Below are 20,526 nucleotides of genomic sequence, written 5' to 3' on the forward strand. Positions count from 1 at the left end.
GATATGTTCCTATGAATCAAATGACTTGTATAGGAAAATTTCCTATAGGATTCAATTCCTACATAATTCCTATATCAATCCTATGAATCAAAGGAGCCCTAATCCTATAGGAATCTTGTAGTGTAAATCCTATAGGAAAAAAAACATGAGGTATGACCTCATGGAAAATTTCCTTTGCTACAATCAAACACACTTCATCTTTCCATAGGATTCAAGTAGCCATGTCATTCCAATCCTACACTTTTCCTATTCCTATGATTTTCCTATCCTATGAATCAAAGGAGCCCTAATGCTTTTTTCCTATACGAATTACACTACAAGATTCCTATAGGAATTTTTCCTACAGGATATGTTCCTATGAATCAAATAACATGTATAGGAATTTTTCCCATAGAAACCAAATCCTACACAATTCCTATGCAAATCCTTTGAATCAAAGAAGCCCTGATTGTTTTTGTAAAGATAATTTATTTATGGAGCAGTGGCGACCTCTTCTCAAGCAAACTGAGGACGTGTAACTTGTTGTGAAGTGTATATGTGGATTGCCTAGCCCTTTCCATCAATTTGGACTTTTGGTTCAAGTGGCTAGTGCATGAAGCTTAACATGGTATCAGAGCCCCAGGTCTCAAGTTCAAATCCTGACTTTCACATGGTTTTCGCAATTAAGCCTAAAAATTGCTGTTGCCCCTCTGTTTAGCCACCGCTGTTTCGGTGTGCTCTTCTTCTTTCACGTGTTGACTTTCTCTTCTCCCGTCACACGCGAGTGGGGGTGTTGTGAAGTGTATATGTGGATTGCCTAGCCCTTTCCATCAGTTCGGACTTTTGGTTCAAGTGGCTAGTGCATGAAGCTTAACATAACTGATATGATTATCTCTGCACTTCATCTTCTCCAGATAGTCGCATCACGGGCTCCTTCAGCTTGGGCCACGTAATCATGTCGTGTTGAAGTGTGTTGGCTTTGTTGTGAAGTGTATATGTGGATTGCCTAGCCCTTTTCATCAGTTCGGACTTTTGGTTCAAGTGGCTAGTGCATGAAGCTTAACATGGTATCAGAGCCCCCGGTCTTGAGTTCAAATCCTGGCTTTCACATGGTTTTCGTAATTAAGCCTAAAAATTGCTGTTGCCCCCCTCTTTAGCCACCGCTGTTTCGGTGTGCTCTTCTTCTTTCACGTGTTGACTTTCTCCTCTCCCGTCACACGCGAGTGGGGGTGTTGTGAAGTGTATATGTGGATTGCCTAGCCCTTTTCATCAGTTCGGACTTTTGGTTCAAGTGGCTAGTGCATGAAGCTTAACAGGCTTCCCTATCATGTTGTGGCTTATAAGGAATCTAAGGGGGTTTTTAATTTAAAGCTGGACATTTTATATGCCTGTTACTAAAAGAAACATTGACCATATTTGTCTTAGCCAGGAGAACCATTTTGTACGGTTTAAACAGTATACAGTTTATGTACACTTACGCAAAAGCGTACCATCATGTACGAGGCATCAGCAGACCTGGCCGGCACGCCCATGCCTCTATCGATAGGTTGACATCAGGTCGCGCGGCGCTGACGGCGGACGGACGAACTGTCGTTCAGCGATCGCATGGTGGCCAGATCGGAGCAGGCGTAACGGCGCCGGAAAATCCGTTGACCACAAAGCACCACCCGGACCGCCCGGCGTCGTCGGTGCTGTAGCATAAACCCCTCGTCTTTTGAAATACGCGGACGGAGCAGCATCTTCTTGGCGACGTCCAAGACGGTACCGTCCGGGAGGCAGACAGCAGACTGCGCGGAGTTCAAGTCACCCAGGCGATCCAGCGGCAAAGCCGGCCATAGGAACCGGCGTCATAGAGGTTTCGCCGTTCTCCATCACGGGACCTCTTTGATATCTCGAAATCTCGACACCTCGTTTTCACAGACACCCTTCTTTAACATCTGGAAATCTATGGCTCGATCTGATTGGATTGGAGGAGGCTTTAGAACCATGGAGCGTCGGTGTTGTACACGGACTCTAGCATGGACACCGTGTACACGGAGATCGGGCATCAACACGTTAGTTGTGCCCAACTCAGAGTTGGAGCGACGGGTACGTTTAAGGAAACTGACGGGGACAGGTGATTATTATGTTGGGCCTAGAAATAACACGTTTTGGCCCGTTTGTGACACCAGGCAGCCACCTATTACAATTTAATAATAGTAAAGATACTAGCACTATGCCCGCGCGTTGCGGCGGAAGAAAAATAACTTAATTTTCTTTAAAAAAACGATTTGGTGCTGAGAGGCCTGCGGGACAGGCAGCAGCAGGTCGGAGACGAGGCATACATTCTACAAAAAAGGTCGTGGAGGACGCCGGAAGCAGCAGCTCTAGCAGGAGACCATCAGATGGAGAATTCCTAGATGGCATCGCTGCTCAGGTTCGGGCGGCTACCGCGCGATGAGCGGGGCCCTCGCTCGAGCCTCTCCTGAGCATCCCTCTAACGAGGAGATGTCTCCACGCGAGGCCCTTGAATTGGCTCATGACGCCCTTGCCTACCGCTGCCACCGCCGCTCATGTATGGTTCGCTGCACAAGGTCATCGATTTCACCGGCCATCACATAAAATAAATTCTTTTTGGTACCACTCAGCGTAGAAATACACGTTATGACAAGGGTAGAAATTTTGTGTGCTCCAAATAACACACGCTTGAAGAATATAAAGGAAAAATGATGTTCACCATTCATCTCACACTCAAGAACACAAGGTTTACCCTGTCTAGCCAGGAACTAAAATACATGGTCTTAACTGCAGTCTTAAAAGGACATGCTTTTACCTTCTCTCATATGCGGCGCCGACTATAAGGGTATGTTTGATTCTTAGCTAATGCTGGTCCTACCAAAATTTTGGTACGTGCTTATCGCTAGGCTGTTGTTTGGTCGACTCCCAAATTATTGGCTAGCCCAACTCACCCAAAGCGTTGTAGTTCATTTTCTTGCCAACCATGGGCAAACTCTGGGCGCATGATTCCTTCGCCAAAATTTCGGTCATGCCCAAAATTTGATGGGGCAGGCGTGGGCTTAAACCAAACGTACCCTAAATTTATTCCCCAAATCACTTTTGTGGCTTTGTAGTGAGTAGTGAGGCCACACGTACTGTGGCCGACCCCAGGTCATTGCTGCCATTGCCTTGGGAAGTAGCAAGCGCCATGCGCCGGTCCGCGGGCACTGCAGCCCCCAACTTCGTGTGGAGCAGGTCGGGTCGTGGGCTGACCATAGGCTCCCTAGTTTCCTGATTATTTACTCCTAGTTTCACTTCAATTAACGCATTATTTACTCGTAGTTTCCTGATTAATTAGGGCCAATCACCAGGTTCAATTGTTAATACTATAATTTCCATGCTAATTAGGTACTGAACGGAAGGAAATTTTAAGCCGAATTGCAAGTTTAATTAGTCTAATTGCTAGGTTCTAGACTTCAAAATTATGTACCTGCATTGCAAGGAATCCATCATCCACTGGTTCACACGCAGAAATCAAGTTGTTATATCAGCAAAAAATCAAGAGGATGATAGGTACACCGTATACAACTCCTAGAGGCAATGGCTCGATGTGCTAGGAGGCGGCCTCCACCGCAGCTCGTGGTCGGCTGCGGCGACGGCCTCCCCGCTGTTGCATGCTAGTCGGCAGCCGCCTCCCGCAGCTCCACAGCAGCGGCGCCGTGCAACGATGGCGGACTCGGCGCGGACTCGTGCTAGGCGGCGGCCATGCTCGTCGGGGACTCCGTCGCGAGCTGCGTGCTCGGCGGCGGTCGTGTGGCGACGACCGGCTCCCGCGCTTCCTCGTGCTCAGCGACGGCCGTGCGGCAACGGCAAGATCCTGCGCGGCTCCGTGCTCGGCGGCCTCCTCCTCCTCTTTTCCTCCCAGCGATGCTTGCTTCCGATCGTAGTTTCAGGCAGAGACCATGTGTGGTCAAGGGATACGGGATAAAGTGGAGGTGTACGTGAGGATAAGATTTGGTAGCCCGTTAGGGGAGGATGCGTTTTTTTGCTAATAGTAGCCCGACTCAAAGCATCTCGTCTACAATTACAAACCACGTGAGTGGGTCGCGTGTTGGGTCGCTTTTTTTGGCCCAGATAAATCTGGCCCAGCTGTGACACCAGGCAGCCACCTATTGCAATTTAATAGTAAAGATTATGGACACGTTTTGATATCTGGCGCACTCGCAGTTTTTTTTTTCCATCATTTTTCAAATACGGTACTACAAAATATGAACTGCACTTGGGGTATAAACTGAAAAACAAAAAATCCCCGTCTGTTCCCGCGCGGAGAAGAAATCCGACGTGGCAACTCGCGAGCCAGTGGCCTGCAATCCATCCACGGCCGAGAGGACCGGGCCCCACTCCATGGCGACCGCCGCGACCGCTGCCGCGGCGGCCGTCCCCGCCGGCCGCCACCAGCACCGGCACCGCTTGGGCCTCGGCCTGCGGCCACGCCCCAACTCGCACCGCCTGCGCCTCCTTGCCTCCGTTGCTTTCTCTTCCTCGTCCGCCCCGTCCACCTCCTCGTCGTCGTCGCTGTCGACCCCGGCGGAGGGAGGAGGGCGGCTGGTGGCGGAGCTTGTGGGCGTGTTCAACGAGCTCACGGGTAGGATGGGGGAGGGCCTGGCGACCACCTCCTCGTCGCGCCTGCTCTTCCGCGCGCTCAAGCTGGCCCTCCCCGCCCTCCGCGACGGCGACGGCGGCCGGGCCCTCACGCGAGCCCTTGCGGTGGCCGCGACCCTCGCCGACCTCCAGGTGCGGATTGAATTTCGTGTTCATGTGTGTGAACTAGCAGGGTTTAGTAATTTGTAGCCTCTTAATTGTGGCATTCTTGGCTGTTGTTCATTTCCTTTATGAGAGTGTCGTGTTTGCTACTCGAAACAACAACTGTGCCTACCTACTAAACCATGGATAGTTTGATTCCCCGAATTTGGTTATATGCATAAGTTCATTCCATCACTTAGATGGTTAAGTTCCCTCCATTTTAATGTCAGCGACTCCCGAAGTAACTGAACTCCTTCTGAAATATATTCCCGTGCACTTCAGTGTTTTGATGCTGAATGCAACCAAAGAAGTCACCGGATAATATTGTTTACAGCAATTAGAAGGCAGGCCAAAGGAAAATCAATTTTCCAGCCACGGCAGTAATTGCCATCATTTTTCCACACTCCAGTAACACGACCTTCTAAACTGAGGGCAAAAATATGCTTGTTTAGTTTTATGTCATTGACCGCTGTTGTTTGGTTTCCGTTTTATTGCTCATGAGTTGAAGACACTATCCTCTGACAGTACTTTTGGTCAGAACCTTTGTTGGACAAGTTATCCTTTGGTTTACCATTCAGCTCTTTTACCAATTTCTAATCTCTCCTCCATTGGCGATTCATAAGATATATTTGCACTGCTTTGTGCCATAATGCAGTTAAGCATGAAAAGGTTTATCTATCTGCTCTTAAGCTGTCATGTTTAGTTCTGATTGTATGCATGTGGGCAGATGGATGCTGAAGTTATGTCAGCCGGCATACTGAGGAAAGCACTTGATGCAGGAACTATAAGCATGCAGGATGTAGAGGCTCAAATTGGGATCGGCATAGCGGATTTACTGCACGAGAGCTTAAGGCTTAAGGTTGCTCCTTCTAAGGTTGATGTATTGGATGATGAGAGTGCGAGCACGCTGAGAAAGTTTTTTCTTTCGTACTATGACATACGGGCGGTAATTTTGGAGCTTTCTCTGAAGCTCGATACAATGAGACATCTTCAGTACCTCCCCAAGCATCTTCAGCGGATTAAATCTCTTGAAGTAATGAAGATATATGCTCCACTTGCTCATGCTGTCGGTGCTGGTAATCTGTCGCTAGAGTTAGAGGATCTTTCATTTAGGTACTTGTTTCCTCAGTCATATGACCATGTCGATCAATGGTTGAGGAATCGAGAAGCCGAGTGCAAGCTCTTGATAAAGGCATACAAGGCACAATTGCTTCAGGCACTGAAATCCGATGATGAGCTAAACAGAATTGTGCAGGATATCTCAGTCGAAGGGAGATACAAAAGCCGTTTCAGTACTATGAAGAAGTTGGTAAAAGATGGCCGGAAACCAGAAGAAGTAAATGACATACTTGGTCTACGGATAATCTTGGACCCTCGATGCGATGGTGGTTTATCTGATTGGGGGCCCAGGGCCTGTCACAGGACACATGAAATCATTCGGGCTCTGTTGAAGGAAGTGCCAGGAAGGACAAAGGATTATGTCACACAGCCAAAAAGAAATGGCTACCAGAGCCTGCATGTGGCAGTCGATGTAAGTGAACCAGGGAAGACGAGGCCGCTTATGGAGATACAAATACGCACCAATGAGATGCACAGGATTGCTATTGGTGGAGAAGCGTCCCACTCTCTCTACAAGGGTGGTCTTACTGATCCTGGAGAGGTAACCCATCTGCCTAATTCTCAATCTGTTACTTCATTTAGAGTACACCCAAATGGACCTAGCAAGACACTGAATAATAGGTAAGCTGTTTTATCGAACCAAGTTTCCAAAGTATCTAAACACATAGGCTTGATGGGTTATGTATAATGTTGCTTTCTCCAAGATATGCCTACAATAGATCTTGGATACTAGCCTTCTTACTGAAGTTGTCCCTGGGTCTTAAAATGACATATCTAGGATCTGCTGAAGTTGTCCCTGGATTAGTTCAGAGCTGACAACTTAGATGGTATATGTTCCCAACTGATACACTGACTACTAGTTTGATCATGAAATAAGGTTTTATCTTGAAGTTTTGGAACATCATTCTTATACCTTTTCTTGCGAATAAAATAAAAGATTATTTCTGGCATGATTAAGAATATGCATCACTTCCATTTTTTGCAGGGTAAAAGACTTAAGGCTATTATGTTGGCCGCGGCAGAGTTAGCAGCTCTGCGCCTTCGTGACCTCCCAGCCAGTGATCACCAGGGAGGCGAGTGCAAAAACCAGGCTTTCTGCCTTCTAGACAAAAATGGGGACGGAAGGATCAGTATCGAGGAGCTCACAGAGGTGATGGAAGATCTCGGTGCGGAGGGTGAGGATGCGATGGCGCTGATGCATCTCCTTGATGCAAACAGTGACGGTTCCCTCAGCTTTGATGAATTCGAGTCATTCCAGAGACAGGTGTGTGCAAGTTTTACAGCTGTGGCGAATTATCCTTCCACCGTTGTATTTTCGAAATTTTCCTTCAGGGCACACAGATTTCTGATATATGAATTGTTTCTGGCTTATTAGGTTGAATTGATGAGAAGCTTGGAGGACAGGGATGACCACTACACAAAGATACTGAAGGATAAGCTGCGGACGATTGACAGCGCAGGTCTCATCCACTTCTACCGCAAGGAGCTGGGCGACAAACTGCTTGTGAGCTGAAATATACGGACCTTACATTGAAGGAACTGAACGGAACTAAAACGGATCGCCACCATGTTGTAGTTTTGAGGTTGGTGTATACTGCATTGTGATGTGATTACACCATTAATTGAATGTACATACTTGCTGATTGTATGCAGATGTGTAGAGCACAAATATGAGAAAGTTAAGGTTGTTGTCCATACTGGGCCAGAAACTAGCTGTGCTGTATATTTCTAACTTTGTACAGGTGGTATTGCCGCTGTTTGTGTTGCTTACTTCCTCAGTACATCTGTACATCTCTGACGGATAGTAACCATGGAGAACACTAAAGTTTGATATTATATTTCGCTGTGTGCACTACCGACCATGACTAGAACATAATTATTGCTGATATGGGTTTTGTTTGTTACCCCTTCTGTAGGAAGTCAATGAACTTAAAAGAAACTAGTCCTTCAAAATAATTAATGGATGTAGATACATCCATTTTTGGGCAATTATTTTGAACCAGAGAGATTAGTTTTTCTTCAAGCTCTAGTGCATACATTCTAAAATTAGGCCAATATGTACAACTTATCTGACTTCTTCACGGAATAATACTCCTTCACCGCCATTTTCCATAGACATGTCATTGTAGAATATTAGCAGTTACATAGTTTATTGTTACACACTTAGCAATTGCATAATTAAAATACCTTCAAAAATAAATTCTTTCAAAGCGCAACAAGCTTGCCGATGAGATCATTGAGAACAGAGGGGCAGCAGACAGTTAGATGGTCCAAACCGTCGATGGCAATAACTTTCTTCAGGTTGGCCGGACACTCGAGGAACTCCAAGCACGCCTCCTTCCACCTGCAGCAGTGGTGCTGCTCAGCCAGCGCCAGGATGGTCGTCGCCGTGCTCAGGTCGATATACTCGCACAGCCTCTCTTCGCACATCAGCCTCAGCCGCCCGAGATCATACCTGTCTGCGGCGACCAGCAAGTGCTGCCACGTCGCCACATCTCGAACGTGCCCGTCCTTCTCCTCCAAGTCCGGCAGCAGCGAGTCGGTGTTCGAGTCGGTGTAGATGAACTTAGGGCATCTCCAGCGGCGCGACACATTTCGGACGCTGAAATTGTCCGCTCGCATCCGTTCGCGTCGCCTGGCGGACGCTAAAATGACCGGGAGGGGCGAAATGTTCGTTTGCGTCGGGGGCTACCTCCAGCGGTCCGACGCATTTTGGACATGCAACTGTTTTTTTTTTGTGCTACTTCTTTTCAATTTTGTTGAATGATCAAGTTTTAAACGCGAAAAAGTTGTACTCATGGTGTCATGTTGGTCCAATCGAATAGATTATAGCCTAAACAATTAACCGGATACTTCAATCGAAAGAAGAAGAAATTTAAAAACATATAAACTAAAACTATTTTTTGGCCTTCTTGTTAGAAGGCCCTGCCTCGTCGTCGTTGTGGAAACTCCTGCGCCTCTTGATTGTCATCTCCTCGTCGGAACTGGAGGACAACGCGTCCGTCGAGGAGTTGAAACTGGAAGAAATGACGTCTTCGTCGTCGTCGTCGGTGAACGGACGACGACGCGCCGCCCGCGCCAGCGCCCTGGACTTCTTCCTTGCCACCGCCTTGTCGTCTGCCGCCTCCTGCACCTCCAACCGGGCGAACTTGCTGTCGGAGTCCTCCTCCTCCTCCTGGCCCTCCTCCTCGTCGTCGGTGTCGCTAGCAGCGCCGCCTCCGTCCTCCTCCTGGCCTTCGCTGCCATTGCCGCCTCCGTCCTCCTCGTCCTCACTCGGTGTGGAGGCAGGGTAGCTGGGCGTGGAGCCCGGATCGCTTGGCATCGCCGGGGATTCCCACCAATGCAGGAATCCGGACGACTTGCCCTCGCTCTCCGAGTCAGACGGCAGCGTGTAGTCGCTCATGGCGTGCCGGTGTTGGAGAAGAAGAAGAAGAGGAAGAAGAAGGAGGCGGTTGAACTTAAATTACCGTAGACGTGGGGGTTATAATGTGCGCGGATTAACGGCGGCGTGTATAACGAAGAGGCCGGCGGTTGCTCTTCCGCGGTGGTTCGGCGCTTCATTGCGGCGGTTGGTCGCCGCGGTTGCCACACTGGCGTGCGTTGTGAATTCGAGGCCGATCGATCCTAGGCCGCTGCCATGAGGGCCCGTGGGGACGCGAGCGGACGAGCGTCCGTGGAGACGCATACCTGACGCATATTTAGGCCAGGTTTACGTCTCCGCGGATGGTCTGATCACTTTGCGTCGCCCCGCTGGAGGTGGTGCCAGACGCATTTCCGGTCTAAGCGGACGCAAACGGTCGCTCAACGTCTCAACGTCCGTTTGCGTCGCGCCGCTGGAGATGCCTTGAGTAATGTCTCGAACACCGGCGCCTCCATGTCATCTACCTTAATGACGCCGGACGTCGCCGTACCTTCCTTCATGACCGGGCGGCGAGCACGCACCGGTGCGCGGCGAACGTCTCGCCGCCGGCCTCGAACGCCACGTCGGCGCCCTCCTTGGTTAGGAGGAGGTCGGCGAACAGCTGCAGGATATCCGACGGCGGCACCACCACGGGAGAAGGCCGGCGGCCCAGCACTGCGTCCGCGTCCAGGACTAGGACTCGCCGGTGCCGAAGGTGGTGCCCTATATACTTGGGGTCTTGGAACTGGCGACGGAGGCGGCCGCTGTCCGCGCCGGCGAAGGCCAGGATGGAGGAGCGCGACGACTTGCAGACTTGGCGAACGACGCGAGAAGGCCCGCCTGCGGCCGACGGCATGATGGATTGGATCGGATCAAAGCGGCCAACAAGGCAACAACGAGTGCTCAGTAAAACTGCACGCGTTTGTGGCGAGAGAAACGCGTCGGTTCCCCGGCCTCGACAAGACCTGAAACTGAAACCGCTTCGGCTCGCGGCAGAGAAATGTGTATGATTGAGATTTTTGCCTGTTATATTTGTTTAACTTAGGATCATGCCATGAACTCAGGTCTAAAACTTTATGCACTACATTCAAAAGGTGCAGTAGATTGTGTCATCCGCTGATCAAACCAACCGAAAGACCACCCTGTCCCCTGGAATTTGATACATCTCAGCTTCCCCTCTGTCGGCACTAGACGAGCAAGAAAGCTCGCCCAGAACCTCCTTCCCCGAAGATGCACCATCTGTCATGTGAACAATCACCATCGGAGGGGCACCTTCTTGGGGGGCTCCTCGGTGCTCATGATGACGCAGGTCACCCGGCACATTACAAACAAACCGAAATAGATATGGTACAATCCATACGTGTTCTCATCTGCTAATTTTGCGTATCCATTCATTCATCATGGCACTACACCAAAAAGACATGACCAGCAACCTGAGAAACATACACATTTCTGAATGTTCCTTTGGGTCTTTGCAGTTTTATAGACTTGTAACGACACGAGAAGATACGGAGGCAGAATAGCAATTCAAGCTAAGTGCATAAGCACACATTAACACAAGCATCCGCGTAGGCTACGAGTAATCTAGCTACTTCGTCTTGGAGGAACCAATAACCGCAACCTCAACTTCGATGCAGCACTTTGTTTTCACCAGATAACCATTTGCCGGGTCCTTGAAATCTTCTAGAGATATGAACTTTTCCCATCCCCAACAGGTACATTTGTTCGAGTACTCGATCCGGCCTGAAGATAAAACTAGGTGTTAGTTAGGAAATGTGATGATAACAGTCTAATTACCATCTTAACTCGTGGGCATTGCTTGAAAGAGCCAACCTTTTTTTGCCAGGCCCTTGCCAGTTTCCTGGGTTTTGATGGATATGGTTTGCTCTATCAGGTATGCCAAGTTCTCGTCCAGTGTATCCGGCCCGTTCCTGACCACGTACAAGGAGAGGTAGTTCCCATTCGTATCATCATCTCCAGATGGATAGATTCTGATGCACCTGAAAATTCAGTAAGTTTTGTATAAAACCAATAACTAATAGTTAAAATTATGGGTCATCTTAAGCACTAAATTCAAGACAGTGAGTATCACCATTTGTGTCCACAGAGCTCAAACTCAGGAGAGCAGCTCGGATTCTTCAACACAAAGAAGTCCTCAATGTGCCAGGTGTAGACTTGGGGTTCACTGCAGACGTTGTTCGTCTTCTGAACAAACAGCGCCTCTAACGTATCGTTAGCTTTAGCAACGACAACTGTGATGAACTCAACCGCGAAAACACAGCTATTGTTGACCAGGAATCCGGAGGACCTTTCCTTGAGTGCCGCGAGAGGAATCATGCATGAGGTTCCAGAGCATGTGCTTCCTGTCTCGAAATTGTGGCTAACTGCAAACAAAATATTCAAAACGTAAGGCAGAAACAAATAACTGATATGCTCTTGTGAGGAGAACTGTTGTTTTTTGTTTTCTGAAGCAGTTAGTTTACACTTTCAGTCTAGCGGCTGACTAGATTGTTTTCAATGAAGGGAATCGCATACAAGCATTAAGATGATACATACACCAAATACTAGGTTGAAGAACCTGTACTATTTTTGAAGAATAATTTCCTAAGGTACCTTGCTGTTCATGGTGTTTTCCAAATAACTGGTCATATATCAAAAACTTCAAAGTTGTCTCCACGATCGTGTCCGGACTCACATTTGCCAACTCAAGCTGAAGAGAAACATACTCATTCTGGTCGCCACTCTTTGTGTCCCTTAGGTTCACTACCAAGTGCCTGCGAATCAAATAAAGAGAAAGGTCACCTCAGAATAAAAAAAATCAAGAGAAAGGAATAGAAAAGAAGCAAGTGAGAGAATTTCTTTCTTTTACTGAACTGCCGGATATTAATTACTAATTAATCAGATAAAAACAAGTGCATAACATTGTATGCATCAAGCTCTCTGTTATAATAGCTGATGAAAAGAAACATCATGGTAATAGACTAATAGTTGTACCAGTTGAGCCCCTTCTGTTAGGATGATCTCCACGTCACCGATTCCAACGGATCGGTAACAAGTCCTTGACCTCGTTCGCGCCCTGATCGGGGGCGTCCAACCCTCATATGGTTGGTGGGCCCCTGTGACCTGCGCTATATAAAGAGGTGGGGGCCGGGGCACACGGTACGAGGTTGACCGCGCCGCCAGTCACCCCACCTACATTCCCTACCGATCTAGGGCTAGCGCAGTGCTCACGGGAAGCTCTGCCACCGCCGCCACCGCACGCTCACGCCACTCGCGCCGTCCCCATGGACAACGGCTCGAGCTCCTCCTCGAAGGGAGAAGGTTTGTCTCCCATACCTCTCTCGATCTCTCTCCGATCTTGCAGTATACATATAGATATAGTGTCTACCCGCACGGATGCTACTCTAGTTGATCTAGTAAAGTAAACATTGGTATCAGAGCAGCTTCTAGATGTAGATCTCGTGTTTATTTTTCGGGTAGAAAAGAAAGAAGAGAAATCCTAGATCCTCCCTGATGCAAAGAAAAGTACACCGGCCGAGGCCCTCGGGCTCGCCGGCACAGTTAGCGCCGCCGCAAGGCCGCGCCGCTCCTCTCGATCCCGATGCGCATCGGCATGCCGAGGCATCGGGAAGAAGAGCCACTCCACTTGCGCAAGCAAGGCGGGGCAAAGAAAAGAAGAGCCTTACCCGGCTTACCGTAGTACGCAACGTCGGCGGAAAAGGAGCCACCTCTGCGCCCTTTGACGGTGGTGCGCCCACTTTCGGGTGCACGCGCCGCCGGCAAAGGGGACAGGGGGGCTCGCCGCTAGCGTGTGCTGTTGCCTCCGTTCCTTGGCCGCCGCGCCGGGATCTGGTGGAGGAAAGAAAGAAAAGGGCGGGCGGCGCCGTCGGCCAGGCTGCTGGGCGGCGCGACTGCGAGCCGCCGGAGAGCGCCGGGCGGTGCGCGCCAGAAAAGGGGCGGTGGGGCTGCCGAGCGAGCGCGAGGAGCCGCCGGGCGGCGCCGTCGCAGCCGCCGGCGTGCTGCCAGGGGCGGCGCTCGGTCGCTCAGCCGCCGGAGGAAAGTACAGAGAGGGGGTCGGGGGGGGGAAAATGGCCTTTGGGTTAGGGTTTGGGCCGTTGGCCACCCTTTTATCCCGGCCGAAACAGAAGGGGGACCGTCGGATCGAATCCGACGGCCGAGAGGGCCGCCGCGTGGGCACCGTGTGCGGGCCGCGTGGGGCGCCGCTGGCAGGCAGCGGGCAGGCCGCGTTAGCGGGCCGCGTTGGCAGGCCGCGTAGGCGCAGCGTGCCTGTGCACCGCTCGGCCGCGTGGGCGCAGCGTCTGCTGCATGCCGCTCCGTGCGAGCAGGCCGCTTGGGCCGCGGGCCGCGTGCGCAGTAACAGTAACAGGCTGTTTTTACAGTTTTGCACAGTTTTTTGTTTAATTACAGAGGCTTTTTTTAGGCAGTTTTGGGTCATTTTTGGCCAAAATTTTGTCTAATTTTTTTCTGAATAAATAGGACCAACGAAATATTTGTTCAGAAATTAAAAAGTAAAGGAAATGCCTCTGAAAAGTTCAAAGTTTAAAGTTTAAAGTTCACAGTTTCCGCTGCAAATAGCAATGATATGTGCATTTATCTCTATTTCTGCCCAACGGTGATATAGTTTTATTTGCATTAACAGTTGCATGTTTTAATTCGGACCAACGTTGGATTATAATTTGCAATTGTACTGTTCTCACTTCTTTGTGGTTTTCAGGAGGGTTCTACTTGATGAGCTGCATCAAGGATGTTCCCACCCTTAGAGGGGATAACTACACAGAATGGAGGAAGAAGGTGGATTTCGCCTTAAATGCGTCTTTGAGGTGGACCGGGTGGTTGACACACCGCAGCCCATCAAGCCTGCTGACCCCGTCGAGCCGACGGGGATACCGATGATGCATGGGCTAAAAAGAAAAGGGACCATGCTCCTGTGGAGATGTCCTACACCCTAGAGAACAGACAGTGGCAGACTGCCAACAAAAAGTGCATGGCTTTCATAAAGAATACAATTGAGAACGCTATAGTGGGCTCAATTACAGAGTGTACTTCCGCTGGGGAGTACCTAGAAAAGATAAAGAGCCAGTTCACTGGTTCTTCAAAGACATATGCAACCCAGCTGTTGAAGCAGCTGGTGACAGAAAAGTATACTGGAGGTGCACATGGCATCAGGGAGCACATCCTCAGGATGAGCAACATGGCTGCAAAGCTGAAGCCCATGGATGCTGACCTGGAGCTGAAGCCTGCACTTCTGGTTCACTTGGTGATGGCTTCATTGCCACAACAGTTTGAAAATTTTGTCATCAATTACAACATGAGTCCTGAGAAATGGGACATTGAAAAGACCATTGCCATGTGTGTGCAAGAGGAGGATAGACTCAAGGCACAGAATGGAGGTACCATCAATTATGTGAAGGACAACAAGAAAAGGCCCTTCACACCAAGCAACAATGGTTCTCCTTCAAAGCAATATGGTAAAGCCCCAATGCAGCATCAGCAGAAGTTCCAGCCTGTGCCATTGCCGATGAACAAAGATCGGTGTCTCCACCGTCGAAGATCGGGCACTACAAGAAAGACTGCGCCTGCTTTTCGAAAGAACTAATGGCAAAGAAAGGTAACAATTTAGTTTCCTTTGTAAATGAATCCCTGTATACACAGTTTCGAAATCTACTTGGTGGATTGATTCAGGTGCAACTGTTCATGTTGCAAATTCTTTCTGAGGATTCCATTCGACGAGGACTACGAAAAGAGGCGAAGGATGCGTTGAAGTCGCGAATGGAATTCAAGCAGAAGTTGAAGCTGTTGGCGACGTCCTGTTGGAGCTAGCTGATGGCTTGACTATTCTGCTTAGAGATGTCTTATTTGTTCCTTCCATACATAGAAATTTAATAAGTGTATCGCGCTTAGATAAAGACAGTTATCAATGTTATTTTGGACATGGCAAATGTGCCATATGGTGTAATAATTCTTATGTTGGGGTTGCTATACTCCATGATGAGCTTTATTTATTGTCCTTGCGTGAAAAAGTAATGTCTGTGTGTAAAGTGAATGAACAAATATCCTCGTCGGAAACAGAAGGAAAGAAAAGAAAAAGAACTGATGAATCATCGAAATTATGGCACTGTCGCCTAGGCCATATTTCGAGGGGGAGAATAGAAAGACTCGTTAAAAATGATATTCTTCCTCCATTAGAATTCTCAGACATAGAACAGTGCATCGATTGCATTAAAGGAAAATTTGTAAAGCAAATTAAAAAGGGTGCAAATCGAAGCACATCAACACTAGAAATAATTCACACCGATATATGTGGACCATTTCCGGTGAAAAGTGTGGATGGCTATGATTCGTTCATAACATTCACGGATGATTACTCCCGATATGGTTATATTTATCCAATAAAAGAAAGAACAGAAGCGTTGGATAAATTCAAAATATTCAAAGCTGAAGTTGAAAATCAGCATGATAAAAGAATAAAGATAGTCAGGTCTGATCGTGGAGGGGAGTACTACGGTCGACATACTCCATATGGCCAAGTCCCTGGACCTTTTGCAAGGTTCCTACAGGAGACTGGAATAGTCGCCCAGTACTCGATGCCGGGCGAACCTCAGCAGAATGGGGTAGCTGAAAGGCGCAACCGTACCCTTATGGATATGGTGCGCAGTATGATGAGCTATTCCACCCTACCATTGGGATTGTGGATTGAGGCGTTAAAAACCGCTATTCACATTCTAAACAGAGTACCAAGCAAATCGGTGCCCAAAACGCCGTATGAGCTATGGACAGGGAGAGTGCCTTCTCTAAACCACCTGAAAGTGTGGGGGAGCCCTGCTGAGGCCAAAGTATTCAATCCAAATATCGCAAAGTTAGATACCAAAACAGTCAGTTGCCATTTTATTGGCTATCCTGAAAAGTCAAAAGGTTATCGTTTCTACTGTCCAGACAAATATACAAAGTTTGTGGAAACGAGACATGCTGTCTTCTTAGAGGACGAAATGATGAGGGGGAGCATGGTAGCTCGGAAAATTGATCTTGAGGAGAAGAGGGTGCATGCACCCAATCCGATGACTCAGGAGCCATTTTTTGCGCTACCATGTGCACCTGTACCGACGATCCCTGCGATTGTGGTGCAAGCGCCTGTTGTGACTCCACCCATGACAACGATGAGTGAAAATTCGGAACCTGTCCGTCAGGAGACGAATGAACCATTTGTTGAGCATGAAAGGGAGCAACAACAGCCACCTCCAGAAGCTGAGCCACAAGTTGAGGAACAGAATGCTCAAGAGAATGTGGCCCCTAGAAGGTCTACAAGAGCTAGAAAATCAGCCATTTCGACTGATTACAAAGTTTACAACACAGAAAGAGTTCATATGGAAGGTGATCCCACTTCATATGAAGAAGCCATGAGAAGCCCAGATTCATCAAAGTGGGTGGAGGCCATGGAAGACGAAATGAGATCGATGAGTACCAACAATGTTTGGGACTTAGAGAATATTCCTAAAGGAGCCAAAACAAGGGCTGCAAATGGGTCTACAAAATAAAATATGACTCCAATGGGAATGTCGAAAAGTATAAAGCACGACTTGTGGCAAAAGGATTTACACAAAGAGAAGGGATAGATTACAATGAGACATTTTCTCCGGTCTCATGTAAGGATTCCTTCAGGATCATCATGGCACTAGTTGCACATTTTGATTTAGAGTTGCATCAAATGGATGTAAAGACGGCATTTCTAAACGGGGATTTAGAAGAAAATGTCTACATGAAACAACCCAAGGGTTTTATCATGGAAGGCAAGGAAGAAATGGGATGCCACCTAAAGAAATCCATTTATGGATTAAAGCAAGCCTCCAGACAGTGGTATCTAAAGTTTAATGAAACAATTAAGAGATTTGGATTTAAAGAAAATATTGAGGACAATTGCGTTTATGCAAAGTTTAAAAGTGGGAAATATATTTTCCTAATCTTGTATGTGGATGATATTCTGCTTGCCAGCAGTGATGTTAGTCTACTGCAAGAGACAAAGAAGTTCTTGTCCTCAAATTTTGATATGAAAGATCTTGGTGAAGCGTCATATGTTTTGGGCATAGAAATTCACCGAGATAGAAACAATGGAGTATTAGGACTATCGCAAAAGGCTTATTTAGAAAAGATTCTAAGTAAGTATAATATGCACAAGTGCAGTGCCACACCTGCCCCTATAGTCAAGGGCGACAGTTTTGGGAACCATCAAAGTCCCCAAAATCAATACGAGCTCGATCAAATGAAAGCGGTTCCATATGCTTCGGCTATTGGAAGCCTACAGTATGCACAAGTGTGCACTCGCCCTGACTTAGCATTTATCACCGGAGTACTCGGTAGATATCAAGAAAATCCAGGTTTCGAACACTGGAAAATGGTAAAGAAGGCATTGCGTTATGTGAAAGGCACAAAGAGTTACATGCTAACATACAGAAGATCTGATTCCCTAGAAATAAGAGGGTATTCAGATGCAGATTTTGCGGGGGATAAAGATGATAGAAAATCCACATCTGGATATGTATTCACCCTCGCAGGGGGAGCTATTTCGTGGAGAAGCTCCAAACAGACCATAGTTGCATCATCCACGATGTATGCAGAATTTATAGCATGTTATGAAGCCACGGGGCAGGCATTATGGTTAAAGAAATTCATACCCGACTTGAAAGTGGTAGATTGTATTGACAAACCACTAAAGATGTACTGCGACAATGAGCCTGCAGTATTTTATGCTCACAACAACAAGTCGAGTAATGCTACGAAACCGATTGAGGTTAAGTATTATGTTGTGAAACACAAGGTCCAGGATCAAACAATAAGTCTCGAGCATATAAGGACAAAAGATATGCTTGCGGATCCGCTAACGAAAGGCTTACCACCCAGCGTGTTCAAGGAGCACGTAGCCGGCATGGGTTTAAGGGAAAGTCTTACCTATCCTGGATCATAAGAGGCCCAAAAGTAAAAGAATTTGTTTCAAAACAGAGAAGTGCATTGTGGCTGTCTGATTCTATCGGCAATAGAGCTGTGACGATGAAACATGCCCTATGAACTAATCCAATATGAAACGAATAAAGTGAAAGTATAAAGTTAAAAGAAAAGTTGAGATCAAGGGGGAGAATGTTAGGATGATCTCCACGTCACCGATTCCAACGGATCGGTAACAAGTCCTTGACCTCGTTCGCGCCCTGATCGGGGGCGTCCAACCCTCATATGGTTGGTGGGCCCCTGTGACCTGCGCTATATAAAGAGGTGGGGGCCGGGGCACACGGTACGAGGTTGACCGCGCCGCCAGTCACCCCACCTACATTCCCTACCGATCTAGGGCTAGCGCAGTGCTCACGGGAAGCTCTGCCACCGCCGCCACCGCACGCTCACGCCACTCGCGCCGTCCCCATGGACAACGGCTCGAGCTCCTCCTCGAAGGGAGAAGGTTTGTCTCCCATACCTCTCTCGATCTCTCTCCGATCTTGCAGTATACATATAGATATAGTGTCTACCCGCACGGATGCTACTCTAGTTGATCTAGTAAAGTAAACACCTTCTTCATCTGAAACACATTGGAGTAGGTCGGTCCTTTTCCCTTCTCAACAAGCGAGGAGAAACCATCGATCCTCCACTTGTAGGTATTCTGCACCGCGGTTGAAGGTGCCTCGTCGGATACCTGGTTTGCTCCGTCTCCCTCGGGAGGAGGTGGCACGTCGGATCCCTGGTTTAATCCTCCTTTCGCCGAAGAAGGTGCCAGGTCGGATCCCTTCTTTGCTCCTCCTGCAACAACATTTTTCTTCCATTGAGTCAAAATATCACAACATATAGCGGCTCGGATTATTATTGCCTAATAATAAAAAATCCTTACTGCAGGCGCCAGTAGCACATGAGTTTCCCATAGCTAGCTCTTGCACTTCCTCTCCACAGGAATATCTCTGCAATCGAAATCAATCACCATGCCTTTTAACAAATAATTTATAGTTAAAACATACAGAGCCGTGCACATTAGAAACAAAAATAACACTTCATAAGCCGGTGCACAGAACTGCAGATCTCAAACAGATAATAATTACTGCCAAGAAAGAAGGAAGATTAAGAGCTCCACAAACAAAGCAGATTAATAATTGACAAACGTGTCGCTCTTGATGAACCCATCATATGCACAAAGCCAAGAAATTGCATTACGAAACCTTAAACTCAACTCATGAAGTAGCTAATCAGAATCGAGCGTAGTATGTCTTGCTAGCAGAGCTGGGGTAGGGAGTGGGGGTGGTGGCGGAGCATACCTCAGCCGGCGCGGTGTCTTGCTATCCGAGGTCGTTGGTGTGGTGCTTGAACCCTGAGCCGCCACAAAGAGGGTTTTATGGAGGGGAAGGGGAGATGTGATATGGCAAGTTTCGACCCTTGCGCGGTTCAGTTGGTTGCGCAAGGCGAGTCCAATTCCCTGTTTCCATAAAAAAAGGCCACCTTTGCCGAAAACTCTAAACCTGTGGTAATACCTTTTCTCTATCTACCGATAATGAAACAGCCCATCCTATTTCTCCACCCCCGCCCTCTCTCATCTTCCTTACCCTCCGGCGTTGCCCTCCAGTCCCCTGCATCGAGCCTACCCGACCACCCTCCAATCCCCGGCCTGCCTTGAGGCCTCCGGGCTCTGGTGCTGGCCTCCAATGCCCTGCATCCCCAACCACGTTCTTATTGGAGTAGCTGCAGTGGCGCGGATGGGGGAAGCACTGTGGTGGAGGTGAGCGAGGGGAGGAAAGAGCACAAAATGAGGAAGGAGAGGTAGGGCGCCGTTGTGGGGAAGCAACTGGCTCGTCCCATTCCAACAGAGAAGAACATATCCCACCCTCCACCCTCCCAGCGTCGCCGCCACCTATCCCTCCCTCCACCACCACCCCTCCCATCCCCTCTCCTCCCTTCCCACCTTCACCCCGGGTCGTCTCACGCGAGGCGGCTCTGGGCGACAACCCAATCCCAAGAAGAGACGGCCCATCTTCCTCCTCCTGGCCGCTGCTGCGGTCGGGGTCGGTGGTGGCGGTCGCGTCCGGCTGCCAAAGGCAGGGGCGGTGGTGGCACGTCCATGGACTCCCCTTCGCGCGGAGGCGGGGTCTTCCAGGGGCAGCGAAGGTGGACGGCGGGTCTATTGGCGGTGACAAGGGATTATCTTATCAATGCCTACGGGTTGTAGACTAGGGTTTAGTTAGAAGTAGAGAGCAAGTAGATCTCGAAGG

General features: G+C 48.5%; 3 protein-coding genes across 3 annotated transcripts; 1 reads left to right on the forward strand and 2 right to left on the reverse strand.

The window, feature by feature from the left end:
- The first annotated feature begins 4,255 nt into the window (after window positions 1–4,255).
- On the forward strand, window positions 4,256–7,586 carry LOC127292454 (GTP diphosphokinase CRSH1, chloroplastic). Its single transcript, XM_051321850.2, has 4 exons — window positions 4,256–4,749; window positions 5,486–6,418; window positions 6,863–7,141; window positions 7,253–7,586. The coding sequence occupies exons 1-4, from the start codon at window positions 4,360–4,362 to the stop codon at window positions 7,388–7,390; spliced, it is 1,740 nt and encodes a 579-aa protein (XP_051177810.1). The 5' UTR covers window positions 4,256–4,359; the 3' UTR covers window positions 7,391–7,586.
- Window positions 7,587–8,082: 496 nt separating this feature from the next.
- On the reverse strand, window positions 8,083–8,499 carry LOC127331206 (BTB/POZ and MATH domain-containing protein 2-like). Its single transcript, XM_071821844.1, has one exon. It carries the CDS (start codon window positions 8,497–8,499, stop codon window positions 8,083–8,085), a length of 417 nt encoding a protein of 138 aa, XP_071677945.1.
- A 2,147-nt stretch (window positions 8,500–10,646) lies between these two features.
- LOC127292462 (uncharacterized) lies at window positions 10,647–19,530 on the reverse strand. Its single transcript, XM_051321862.2, has 7 exons — window positions 19,161–19,530; window positions 18,846–19,072; window positions 12,272–12,282; window positions 11,891–12,051; window positions 11,370–11,661; window positions 11,111–11,277; window positions 10,647–11,020 (listed from the first exon to the last, which is right to left on the reverse strand). Exons 1-7 carry the CDS (start codon window positions 19,189–19,191, stop codon window positions 10,866–10,868), a joined length of 1,044 nt encoding a protein of 347 aa, XP_051177822.1. The 5' UTR covers window positions 19,192–19,530; the 3' UTR covers window positions 10,647–10,865.
- Window positions 19,531–20,526: the final 996 nt, after the last annotated feature.

Source organism: Lolium perenne, chromosome 1 (assembly GCF_019359855.2).
Source record: "Lolium perenne isolate Kyuss_39 chromosome 1, Kyuss_2.0, whole genome shotgun sequence".
Classification (NCBI taxonomy): domain Eukaryota; kingdom Viridiplantae; phylum Streptophyta; class Magnoliopsida; order Poales; family Poaceae; genus Lolium; species Lolium perenne.

Coding starts and splice junctions, on each gene's coding strand:
- LOC127292454 (XM_051321850.2), top strand. CDS start 4,360: ATGGCGACCGCCGCGACCGCTGCCGCGGCGGCCGTCCCCGCCGGCCGC. Junction 4,750..5,485: donor CGACCCTCGCCGACCTCCAG/GTGCGGATTGAA, acceptor GCATGTGGGCAG/ATGGATGCTGAAGTTATGTC. Junction 7,142..7,252: donor TCGAGTCATTCCAGAGACAG/GTGTGTGCAAGT, acceptor CTGGCTTATTAG/GTTGAATTGATGAGAAGCTT.
- LOC127292462 (XM_051321862.2), bottom strand. CDS start 19,191: ATGGGAAACTCATGTGCTACTGGCGCCTGCA. Junction 19,073..19,160: donor ATGTGCTACTGGCGCCTGCA/GTAAGGATTTTT, acceptor ATGTTGTTGCAG/GAGGAGCAAAGAAGGGATCC. Junction 11,021..11,110: donor CAAGGGCCTGGCAAAAAAAG/GTTGGCTCTTTC, acceptor TTTTATCTTCAG/GCCGGATCGAGTACTCGAAC.
- LOC127331206 (XM_071821844.1), bottom strand. CDS start 8,499: ATGCGAGCGGACAATTTCAGCGTCCGAAATGTGTCGCGCCGCTGGAGA.